The 13,235-nt window shown below is 37.3% G+C and overlaps 1 protein-coding gene across 3 annotated transcripts in view; it reads right to left on the bottom strand.

Annotated features, from left to right (window-relative positions):
* atp2c1 (ATPase secretory pathway Ca2+ transporting 1) overlaps nucleotides 1-13,235 on the bottom strand; it is a 53,688-nt gene that overhangs the window by 20,708 nt on the left and 19,745 nt on the right. For all 3 annotated transcript variants that reach the window (XM_008297965.1, XM_008297966.1, XM_008297964.1), the window contains exons 4-8: nucleotides 8,479-8,568; nucleotides 5,893-5,928; nucleotides 5,686-5,747; nucleotides 2,357-2,465; nucleotides 202-357 (exon numbers count right to left, since the gene is read on the bottom strand). In XM_008297965.1, the coding sequence (XP_008296187.1) occupies nucleotides 202-357; nucleotides 2,357-2,465; nucleotides 5,686-5,747; nucleotides 5,893-5,928; nucleotides 8,479-8,568 (453 nt within the window). The remainder of the gene's footprint in view (nucleotides 1-201; nucleotides 358-2,356; nucleotides 2,466-5,685; nucleotides 5,748-5,892; nucleotides 5,929-8,478; nucleotides 8,569-13,235) is intronic.

Below are 13,235 nucleotides of genomic sequence, written 5' to 3' on the forward strand. Positions count from 1 at the left end.
CCCCCTGCATTGGTAACAGCTGCAGAAACTTGGAAAAATGTTGATTTCTTTTCTTTTTATTTTGTAAAATAAATGATCAAAAAAATTCTACTTCATTCTGATTCGTGACCTGTGACTGTGGTACACTGCACAGATGACACTTCTGAGTTCTCCCTCCTTCTAGTCATGGTTGTGATGTTTAACAGAGGGAGGAGTCGGTACCTTGGCTTTGCCGCAGCGCACCAGCGTCCCCATGAAGGCGATATTGCTGCGGGAGGCTATGTCTCCGTTGGTGGCTGCCAGCTGGTGAGAGGTGGATTTGGAGCAGGGGGTGGTCTCCCCCGTCAGGCTAGACTCATCCACAGACAGGTCGGTCGCCTGAAGGTGGAGGACAGACAGCGAGTCAACAATTAACACTAACTTCTTTGAACACACAGTGGGTCCAGCCAGCATTAATTGTACACTTGAAGTTTCTAGTTTGACTTTTCAGAACTTCATTTCTACAAATGGTTAATTTTAAGACTTGTCTTTGTGGTTCGCACACAGTCGTCACGTAAAATTTACATCACACTGGAACTGCTGATTAAAATAAGCTCTTAATGAAGGCTTACATCCAAACTGCAAAGCGTTACATGATGTTTTCAGTGTCAGCTGTCTCGAGAAAAAAAAAGTTCTCAGCATTAACCTATTTTTACACACAAAGGTTTGTATTGTAGCAATGCAGCTCTCAGAATTATTAGCAGCTCAGCTACAAGTACAAGAAAGCACATAACTGTAATTAAGATAAAAGTATCTTCCAACCTCCTTCTGTTTTTATTGCGGCTAAAGGCACCATGAGCACATTAAAACCTCTGTACTTCAAATATAAACCTGAAATCTGGCTCACTTTTAGAGAGAAAGTGGAAATGTTCAAATTAAAGGGATTTCTTTCTTTATGTTCTTTATGTTCAACTTTATGAGAATAGTAAATCCTTCTTCCTCATACTATTTTAATGAGGAACTTTCTTAGAAGTTTTAATTCATATAATAGATTTTTTTTAAAAACAAAATATTTCACAAGGGGCTGCAAGGTGGCGCAGGTGGTTAGCACCGTTGCAAGAAGGCAGCAAGAAGGCGCCGGTTCGCGTCCCGGTGAGGGCACCCGGGATCTTTCTGTGTGGAGTTTGCATGTTCTCCTCGTGCAGCGTGGGTTCTCTCTGGGTTCTCTGGCTTCCTCCCACAGTCCAGAAATATGCTGAGGTTAATTGGTGATTCTAAATTGTCCGTAGGTGTGAATGTAAGTATGCTTGGTTGTCGGTCTCTAAGTGTAGCCCTGTGATAGACTGGTGACCTGTCCAGGGTGTCCCCTGCCTTCACCCTAAGTCAACTGGGATAGACTCCAACCCCCCTGCGACCCTAGTGAGGATTGCTACTTGGAAAGTTTTACACTCATTTTCTTGTGATATTTTTAAAAATATGTGATTGATTGTTCAGATTTTTTAATAACTGTCATTTTGACTTTATTAATAAAACATAAACACACATCTGAGACTGACAATTTGTGTACATGTTTAACTTGACAAATAATACTAATAATTAAGTGTTACTTAACTCTGAAGACAGTGCACCAATTTTCGTTATTAATAATATATTAATAAGTATTTTTCTCAAATAGTTTGGCTTAATTAATTAACAAATAAAAAATAAATAACAACAATAACAACATAAGATGGCACGTCTTACTTTATTTTCATTTTATTAAATAGAAAACATTTTCTATATAACAATTTAACTACGGAGACAAAACTTTTTAAAATCTAAAATAGTCCAACTTTAAGTTCTCAACACATTTAATTTAAATATATATACATTTTATAAATAAATATATAATTTTTAAAATAAAATGCATTTAAAAAGTGTTTTTTAATTCTCAGAATATTTCAATGTGTTTCACACTACTAGTGTAAGTATTAGTCTCCTTCTTTTAAAAAATTAACATTCATTTTCTTGTACTATTAAAAAAAAAAAAAAGGTAAACATTATTGATTCCTCACTGGATAAATTTCATGTTCCAGCAGCTACATAGAGCCAGATGTCAACTTTAATTTGCACCTTGAGGGATTTCAATAAACTTATTCTAAACCTGTGTTTATTTTATTTATATTTGTATCTCGTGTACATTTGTACATATTTTTAAGATTTACATATATGATCTCAAAGCATCTTGTCTCAAACTTTAATTTCCACTTATCTTATTCTCTGCTTTCTCAGAAACAGGAGAACTGTGGCAGCTTCCAGGTGATGGTACGTGAACACTAACAGGATGTTTTTGGAATAATATGCAGAATCCCTCTTATTCTCCCACAGCAGGAACACGTGACTTTGTGTTGGTTCGTACCTCGAAGAGGCGGAGGTCTGCTGGGACTCTCTCCCCCACCGACAGGCAGACGGTGTCTCCAGGAACCAGCTCTCTGGCCAGCAGGTGCTCCAGGTTTCCCTCCCTGACGCTGAGGGGAGGCAGAGATTCACTGTTAAACCAGCTGTGTTTACTTAAATTTAACAAGAATTGATATTTATCTTTCATTTGAACCTAAACAGATAGAAAGACACAGAGCAGTTTTAACTAAAATGTGGATGCTTTGCTTGCTTTGCTTTAGTCCAACTTTATTTTCTAGATATTTGAAATATCTTAAATAAACAGTAAAACGCAACATTTTAATACTTATTAATATACATGTTTTAATATTTTTACATTACTAGTATAACTAAGGGGTATGACTGCTACTCTGAAAATGTTACCTTCGTTTTCTTGTAATATCTGAATGAAATATTTGTACATTTTTCTCAGTTTTTAAATTTTTATTTTTTTGAAAAAAATTTTTGGGGGGTTTTTTTAGACTTTATATCCAGCATCCAATAGTATGACTTTTTACATGATTAAAAATAAATCAATTAAACATAATTACATAGCAACACTTCTGTCTTAATCCCTTTCTGTCATATATATACATTTAATATAATTTTACAGTATCAAGACTTTGTTAAAACAATTGATTAGAGCTTTATTTTGTAATATATGAAGGGAAATTTAGTTTAATATATATTTAATTGATATTTATTGGTGTTTTAAAGTCATACAGAAATCAAGAATCATAGAAATAGTGAAAGAAACATAATATAGTCAATCTCTCACAATTACATATAAATATAAATAAATTCAATGCCACAGAAAGTGTAGGGGCAACTATAGGGCATCCAAAAAAATACATTAACATGGTAAACACAAGTTGCTTCAAAACGCTTGCTTGTTATATTAAAAAGAAGAAGAAAAAGAAGAACAAATTACCAAAAGGACAGAATTTAGCAGCTAAAAACTGTAAAAACAGAAACTTATTAACCTTTGGCACATGCGAGGTTACAGTAGTTGGTCTGTGTGTCTGTCTGTCTATTCGTTTGTTACCAAATAACTTGGGAACAGTTAACTTTTAAGGCCTGAAACTGTAAGGGTAGACAGTAGAGCCCATAACTTAGATCTGTGACTGGTGGATTTTGCTAAAATTGCTTCATTCACAAGTTATGGAGTGATTTGTACTTTAAAACGACCTTGCCAAGTTTCTGCTGCTCTGTTGACATAATCGTCATTGGCAGTGTGCAAGTAAGCTTTAGAAACGACCTACAACACTCGGTAAACACATTTATAGTGAAAAGACTTTGCTATCACAAGACTGTCTTTGTTCAGTTTCTGGCAGCTTGCTACTGTTGACCGCACGCATATCGCACAACTTCAAACTTGAGCGTGCCGGGCGTAGGTGGATATTGCACATGCGAGTGAGAGCAAGGACACGTGGTCACCATTGGGCTCCACGGCGAGGGGCGTGGCACATTCACTGGGATCTATAGCACGTGAGATCAGACTGGATATCGTATGTGTGATGAATTATCTATACACCTTGGTGGAATGATTGTATCAACTTCAGGGGGTGATGCATTTTTCGGGGGATGCTCATCGTACATACTACAATACTGTATGCACGCAGTGCCGAAGGTCAGCATCCTGGTACGTTTCATTGTTTATTGCATTCCTCTGACCAAATCTGAGCATAAAATTGTGATATTTCAGCAAATCAGTTTTACAGAGCTCATTAAAAATTCTGCAAAAACAAACCATTTGCATAAACAGATTCTGTAAAAAACGAATTATTCTGAGATTCTTGGCATAACTGATTCTCCATGACTGACTCAGCTGTCACTCACAGTAATAATTCAGATTTTAGGTGAACTGCAGGCAATGTTTCCACAGAACAAGAGAGGTAAAGAGAAGACCACGTTGTTGGAAGATAGACTGCACATGGTGAAACATCTTTCTACAGTTGACGTGCAGATTAGAGTGGAAAAAGTTTGTAGAGGTTGTAAAAAGGGAAATAGTTAAATAGCTACAGTATGAAGAGACAAAAGACCACAAAAATAGATAAAATGAGAAAGTGAGACAAAACTGTCCCAAAGACACATAAAACAAACAAAAAAGAAGATGACAAAAACTGTCACAAGGAGACACAAAACATGAAAAAGGAGACATAAAACAAAAGGAAGTCCTGCTGTTCCAGAGTTGAAGCTCTGTGTTTATTCTGTGTGTTGATACTCTCAAATGTTGGTACAGAGAGATGGAGAGTGGATGAGGGAGGGATGAGGAGGAGAAAAACAAAACGAGCGATGAAGCACTCCCGAGAGTTCAACCACAACACAAGACCTTCTCGGTTTACAGTCCTGCTGTTACAGTGTGTGTTGCTGTGTTATCTCAGTGCCAGGTCAAGAGGCAGCTTCTTCTTCTCTGCTTTTATTTGAAGTGGAAATCAAGTCCACACGCATTTAAATTCAAAAATGCAGATTTGTCTCTATTTCAGCCATCGAAAACAAAGCTTTCCCTAAACAGGCTCTGCAGTAAATCGTAAATCTGAAACAGTGGATCAGTGTTGTCATGTGTATGAGGAAAACTAAGCTTTGTATTCTCACATCTAAGCATCTCTTTTTATTGTTTTATTCAGCAAACCCAGAAGAAGAAACAGACTTCTCTTGTTCAGACAGCACACTTTTTGCACCTAATATCTTAAATTTCACAAGCCAACTTTATTCTCTGAAATATTTCAACTTTATTTTTAATTTTAATAATAAAATATAAATATTTGACCTGAAACTATGACATTTTGTATTCTTTTACCTTACTAATATGAATAATGAATAATAATATGAATAATTGCATTGTTTGCCTTAATTTGGTATCTAATTCTGTCATTTTCATGTGTTAATCGTTTTTTTTAATTGTCGTATTTATTCTCCTTTTCTTAAAATCAGTTTTTATTCTGTTAGTAATTAAGACTGAAATAAATAATTCAGTGTTATGACTTCTGTTCTGAAAGTAATACACAAATTTAAATTTCATATTATTTAGAAAAATATATTTCTATAACTTTTTTTACTTTACTAGTATAATTAAATTTTATGATTGCTACTCTGAAAATGCAATATTTCAACTTTAACAAAATATTTTTAAAAATGTTCTTAAATTTTTAACTTTCATTTTGATTAAAATTTTGATTTTATTCCCAGAAAATTATATATATATGTAAATATTTATTACTGCTGCCTGTTGAACTGGACTTTTCACATCGACAGTGCTGCAACCACAGAGGAAAACAAGAAGAAGAAGATGAGGAGGAGCAATACTCTCACCAGTGACATTCTGGAGGTACCAGCTTCCCAAGCTCCTCTAAAGACTTCTCTGAGCGATACTCCTGAACACACAGAACACAAATCACATTCATCAGTGCACATGCAGTCATGCATCAGCTCCACCCACACATGCAAACAGCAGCAGATTCACACTCGACATTAACCATGAGCAGGTATTTGTTAGCAGAGACTGAGGTCTGGACGTACCTGGACAAAGGCAACTGTCACGACGATGATGATGGCCTGTTAGAAAATAAAAAACAGGAAAAAACAGCTGGTTAACATTCAATATCACAACTTTAACACCTAAAAACAAAACAAAACATCAGAAGCTGAGCCAAATGTGAAATCACAACTTCCTTCTAGTAAATGATTTGATTTATCTTTATTACCAAAATACAGTTTTCTCAAACAGTCAAAATAAAGTGCTCTATACCAGAAGTAGCACAACCACTATTGTGTAATATTTTAAAATTACTTTTACTTTTACTCAAAGTGTTCTAACTTTTCACGAAAAATATCTAGATTAGTTTTTTTTTTAAATACATTTTTTACTTTATTCTCAAAATTCTTTATTCTCCAAGTATTTCACCAGCAAAATACCTTTTCTTGAGATGTTTTAATTGTATTGTTGCTATATTTGAACCTTATTCATACAGTATTTTTTCCGCTATTATTTTCAATATTCTAGCATTTTTTTGTACATTTTTAGTTTACTCCGACCTTGTTTTTGTAATTTTACTTTACTAATGAATTATTTTATGATTTTTTTTTAAGTTTCTTTTGTATTTTTTAATTTTTTTGGCTTCAAGGCTCTTTTTTGCTGTATTTGGATTTTATTCTTGATGTCAGATTGTTTTCCTCACGTATTATTCAATGAGATTGCCCTTTATTCCTTGTGATACAATAACAATAATATATTTTACATAGTGCCTTTTAAGAAACTCAGAGATGTTATTATATGAAGACAGCAAGAGTGTATGAAAACCTCCACACACCACAGCAGTGGCAGCCAGGATCTACAATCTATAGGCTACTGAGTCTTAAACTGATTTACAAACGACAAAGAGAAGCTGCAAAGTGTTTCAGCGGTTTGTGCAAACATCAGGATGTGGAGACTGAGACACATTCAGCAGCTGCTGTCACTCTTAAAACACAAACATCCTGACAGTGGAGGTTTCCTGAAATGACATCCGGCTGCTGTTGAATCCAGCAGCTGGTAAACACTGTAACAAACACTGATAAGTTACATGTTGTGACACACACTGACAGTACATAAGTACACAGTGTAATGATGAAATGTACTGTTTGTTCTGTGACACCTCATCCTCCCTCACTGTCTACAAAGGGCGTCATTTTCAGGTTGAAAGTCTCTGTCACACCCACAACTGTTTTTATTGGAATATCCTGGTAATAAATACACTGTTCTTTAGTTTCTTTTGCCAGCTTCTGAAACCTACAGCAACTCACGACTCTCTGCACAGAAATTCCTGCCTTTTGATTGGGTTTGGATCAACATAATTGGCATTCAAAGTATTGTATAAGAAAGAGTTAATGGAAAATGGCAAAACTGTAAAAAACTGTCTCAAAAACAACTACGAAGACACACACGACCACAAAACGACATAACAAAAGACAAAATGCCCAAAAGGAGACACACAACAACCATTAAAAGCTAAAAAAAAATAATAAAAGGATGGGAAAAATACACAAAATGACAACAAACAGTCAGAAAATGACCACAAAGAGACACAAAACACCAAAAAAGAGAGACACAAATACACACAGACACACAAAATGACCAATAAAAGATGCAAAGAATCAAAAGTAATGTAAAACAAGCCTAAGCCCCTCCCCACAAACGTAATGAAGGGACACAAAATGACCACAAAGACACAATAGCACCACAAAGTGACACAAAGCTCCCATAAACAGACAGAAAATTATTACATGAAGACCCAAAACCAGCAAAAAAACCCCAGACAAAATAGGATGCAACATGACCACAAGGACACAAACTTGCAAAATAGACAAAGCTCCCAAAGAATGGCACAAAATTACCACAAAAAGACACAAAACAATCATAAAGAGACACAATACCCCCCCCCCAAAAAAAACAAAAAAACAAAAAACACAAGAAGTACCGCAAAGAGACACAAAAATGCCACAGAGGCACAAAACAACCACAATTAGACACAAAGCACCTAAAAAGAGACACAAAGATACTACAAAACAACCACACAGACACAAAACGTTTTCTGACATTGTAGAGACCAAACAGCTGAGTGATTAAATCAGAAAATAATCGAGAAATGAAAACCAGCCCTGCTTTCAGTGACCTCATGACGTTCCATTTTCAGCTGTTCTCTCACTGAGGCTCTGAGAAACACGCTAATCAGCAGCTTGTTGTTCGTCTTTCATCTGACTTTCACACGGACGTTTAACACCGCAGGACTTTTATCTTTGCATTCTTTGATACCACACACATACTCTCTCTAATGTTTTCCTTTGTTGTTGTCTTATCCTGCACATTATCAACGCAATTATTCCCCCTGCTGCAACACCATTTCCCCACAGGGATCCAGACAGAAACGAAAAACAACTTTTATATAATCTCATTTGCCAAACTCGCAGGCAGACAGCAGCGGCATGTAGCTACAGATCCTCCGCCGTAAACTGCTATTTCTATTATTAACCTTACAAGATCTGCAGGCTTTTCATGGGCAACGAGGCAAAAGCAGGAGACACAAGGGACGGAGTTGTGCTGAAGACGGATTTATAAATGCAACGTACCACTGTGATGCTGATGGCATCGTCAAACTGGTGCATGAGGACGCTGATGACCGCCGACGCCAGCAGCAGCAGGATGAGAGGATCTTTGAACTGCAGAGAAATGGACAGAAAAATGAGGACAATTTAGTAAAATGAGGACATTTTAATAAAGTGTGTGCATTTTTAGAAAGTTGTGGCAATTTTAAAAAGTGGGGACATTTCAGTAAAGTCAGGACATTTTAAGAAAATTAGGACATTTTTGCAAAAGCTAGCTATTTAGGAAAGTGAGAATGTTTTTGTAGAAAGTGAAGACATTTTATGACAGTGAGAACCCTTTGAATAAAAGAAAAAAAGTGGAGACTTTTTTTTCGCAAAGGGGACATTTTTACAAAGTGGAAACATTTTTTTTTAGAAAAATTTGGAAATTTTTAAAAGAGAGGACATTTTAATATAAAGAGGATATTTCAGTAAATTGAAAAAATAAATAAATAAATAAATAAAACGTGCCATGAAAATATTTCTTAAAAGAGAGGACATTATTGGAAAGTGAAAAGTAGGAACAGATAAATGAAGTGAGGAAATGTTACCAAATTAAGGACATTTTTGTGAAGTGAGGATTTTCTTTTAGTTTGAGGGCATTTTTGAAATGCAAAAACATTTTTCTGGCATTCGAACAATTTATTTATTTATTTTTAAAGTGCGAACATTTTGAGAGAGTGATGACACTTTTAGAAAGTGTTGACGTTTCAGTAAAGTGAAGACATTTTGGTAAACTTAGACATCTTTGCAAAATCAAGCAATTTTAGGAAAGTGAGGATTTTTTCGTAGAAAGTGATACAATTTAAAAATGTGAGAGCCCTTGAAAAAAGTGGTGACATTTTTTGCAAAGAGGACATATTTGGAAACTGAGGACATTTTAAATAAAGTGAGTATGCTTTAAGAAGAACAGGATATTTGTAGAAAATATAGATATTTTTAGAAAACAAGGACATTTTTGAGAAAGTGGGGACATTTTTAACAAAGAGAAGACATTTTAAAAGGTGGGGACATTTTGTAAAAGTGATGAATATTTGAGAAAAGTGGGAGCCCATTGAACCACGATGGCCACGTTTATGAAATGTGCCTGATTGGAATAAACAAAAATAAGGAAAATGAGACCATTTCTGAAAGTGAGGAATCAAACTACTTTTCTTTTTTTTTCAAGTGCAGCCAGTGTTTTCTGGATGTGAATAGCATCTTGAAAATGTCCATGCGTTTGTGTGGATAAACCCACATCTCTGACACGAAATCTCAATCAGGTTTAAATAAACGCTACAATTTTCAGAAAGTGACAACATTTTGTCTGAAACCTGGACACAGTTAAAGTTCTATCAAAGTTAGAGCTTGAGTACTGAAAATGGTTTTCACTGTGTGCGTTTGTGCTTTGGACAAGCTGGAACAAGTGCCAGTCATCCATAGCAAAGAGCTGGAGCTCATTGACTGAAGCGGGCCAACGGTTCCAGTTCTATTTTCAGCTGCAGCATCCAAATGACCCGGTTTCCACATCGACAACACGAACAGCAGCAGCAGCAGAGAATTTAACTCTTTAAACCACAGCAGCTCCCGGACTCTCAAAAGCTGTGCTGCTGGATTCTTCCGTCTATAATGTCACAGAGGCGACAGCAACTGGTGCCGACTTTCAAACATGTACACCGCTAAAAAAAAAAAAAATTCTAGTGTTTTGTTTCTTTGTTTTTAAGAATTTACTGTTATTTTAAAGATTTTCACAGTTTTGTTAAATCGCAGACAATATCCGACAAAATCATTGTGTAACTAGTATTTTACATTAACTGTAAACGTTAAATTAACTACTAAACAGGCCGCAACTGTAAATACCGTCCACATCAAAAATGTATATCTATAGAAATAGTACTTTGTTCTTTTTCAACTTTTTTTTTTTTTTTTAAGTTTTTTTTTGGGCCTTTTTGCCTTTATCAAATAGGACAGTTAGAAGAGAGACAGGAAAGTGGGGGAGGAGAATGGGGAAGGGGTTGCAGCAAAGGGCCATGAGCAGGATTCGAACCCATGGCTGCTGCATTGGAAACTATGGCTCCTATACATGGGTCGCCAGCTCAACCAGGTGAGCTAAAGCGGCAGCCCTTCTTTTGCAACTTTTGACTGTAAAATGACACATTATATCACTATTTTACAGAAATCTGCAGTTCTGCAATTTAAACTGGAAAAAATAGGTATATTAAGTAAATAATATTTGTGTTATGTACAGGTTGTTAAATGTGATAGAAGGGTTCGCCTGATAAGTCTGAGTTTTACGATTATTTTCGTCTTTCAGATTCACAAGCATGTTGCCATTTAACAAACTAAACCCCTATATACCAGGGGTCGGCAACCTTAAACACTCAAAGAGCCATTTGGACCCGTTTCTCACGGAAAAGAAAACACCGTGAGCCACAAAACCCTTTTGACATCAAAAATAAAGATTACACTGCATATATGGTTTTTACCTTTATGCTATGTATAAAAAACTATAGTGTGTTGCATTTATGAAATCAATGAACTGCGACAGAGGAAACGAAATTTTATTTCTGCAACAAAAACATTTTGAACTAAAAAAATCAAACAAAAAACAAACACACAAACAAAAAAAACACTGGGTTGAAGGTTACTTTCTAATAAAATACTATATTTTCTGCACCATAAGGCGCACCGGATTATAAGGCGCAGTTTCAATTACAGGGTCTATTTCTGTAATTAACCCATACATAAGATGCACCAAATTATAAGGCGCATGTTAAAAAATACGGTCTACAAAAAAAGGTAATGGAAGCAAAACAGTAAATTTAGTTGAACTTCATTCTACTATTTAACAATACACTCACATTATTTTTTAGCATTCTTCTGCCACAAATCCACCAAAGTCCTCATCTTCTGTGTCTGAATTGAACAGCTGGGCAATTTCGCCATCAAACATGCCAGGTTCCTTCTCATCATTGTCGGAGTCAGTCTCGTTGTCAAGTGGCTGTTCAGCAATGATGCCGGCTTTCGCAAAAGCTCGGATAACAGTTAAAGCAGATACCTTAGCCCAGGCATCCACAATCCATTCACATATGGTGGCGTAACTCGCCGTCTGCCATCCATTGCTCCCATGCCGCTCGCAACCTCACTTTGAACGGCCTGTTTACACCGATGTCCAGCGGTTGGAGTTCTTTTGTTAATCCTCCCAGAATGATGGCAAGCTCCGAATTGGTTTGCTTCACTTGGTTTTTCACAGTAATGGTGAGATGGGTGCGCATGGAGTCGCAGATCAACAGGGACGGTGTTGCGTGGAAAAAAACCACCTGGTCTCTTTACATACACCTCTCTCAGCCACTCTCCCATTTTCTCCTCGTCCATCCAGCTCTTTTCATTGGCCTTAACGATGACTCCGGCTGGAAACTTTTCTTTTGGCAGCGTCTTCCTCTTAAAAATGACCATGGGTGGTAGTTTCCGGCCATTAGCCTGGCAACCAAGAACAACAGTGAAAGCCGACTTCTCATGCCCTGTGGTGCGTATCGATACTGTGCTGGTCCCCTTTTTCTCCACAGTATAGCTCACGGGGATGTCAAAAGTGAGGGGACCTCGTCCATGTTGGTGATGTGGCTGGGCTGGATCTTTTTGTCGGTAATCTTGTTACTGCAGTAGGTGCGGAAGATGGCCATCTTTTCTTTGTAATCCGCCGGCAGTTGCTGCGCCACGGGAGTCCTTGCGTGGATGGAGAGATGACGCCTTTTCATAAAACGAAAACACTAAGACGGACCTCCTTGAAAGTTTTCAATCTTCATGTCTTTTGCTATCGTTGTTACCTTCAGTCGAATGGTGACTGTAGAGACGCTTCTCCCGGCTGTTCTTTGTTCAATAATCCATTGTTCTAACTGTGGCCACCTCGCTTTGTTCCCGCGGAAACTCAGTTTGGTCTTCTTAACTTGGCACAGTTCATTTTCTTGCTTCCTCCACTTCAGTACCATAGATTCATTGATGTTGAATTCTTTCGCAGCTGCTCTATTCCCATGAACAACCACGTAACTGATAGCCTGTAGTTTGAATTGTGCCTCATAAGCATGTCTCTTCACTGGTGCCATTTTCGGGAGTCCTTAGACAAACAAATGCTGTTTTGCAGCATACCGGTAGCATACCTACCGGAGGGGTGGCGGAGGTAAGCGTACGTGCTCTGATTGGTATATCGCTGCCAGCGTACGTAGTGTACGTATTACGTCCCCGTGTCATTGGGAAATGGTCCGACAGTCAGTCAAGCGCAGCGCTTACACAACATTTTGACAGATTTTGGAACTTAGTGCACACATAAGGCGCACCAGAATATAAGGCGCATGGCCGATTTTTGAGAAAATGTAAGGCTCTTAGATGCGCCTTACAGTGCGGAAAATATGGTACTCAAGGTCTATTTGAGTCCTCCTCGTATAAATGAAATAAAAAGCCGAACTTAAATTATCCACCTGCAGCAAAGTAAAAGTGCCGTCTGGTTGTCCTGCTGACTGCAGCTGGAACTGCTGACCAGACTCCTGACCGTCTGTGAGCGCTTTGGGACGGGAGGAGCTCACGGCAGCACCGCTGCTCGTTGAGGACAGTAACTGCAGAACGATACGTGTTTTCACGTCAGAGTCTCCAAAACACCAGAAAAGTCTCCAGTATCACCAGAAAGAGTCGCTACATTTGTCCCTAGTCGCTTTTGGCAAAAAAAAAGTTGCCAAGAAGATTTGGAAAGTCGCCAGATTTAGCGAGAAAGT

The sequence above is a fragment of the Stegastes partitus genome, unplaced genomic scaffold (genome assembly GCF_000690725.1).
Source record: "Stegastes partitus isolate 25-593 unplaced genomic scaffold, Stegastes_partitus-1.0.2 Scaffold1265, whole genome shotgun sequence".
NCBI lineage: Eukaryota > Metazoa > Chordata > Actinopteri > Pomacentridae > Stegastes > Stegastes partitus.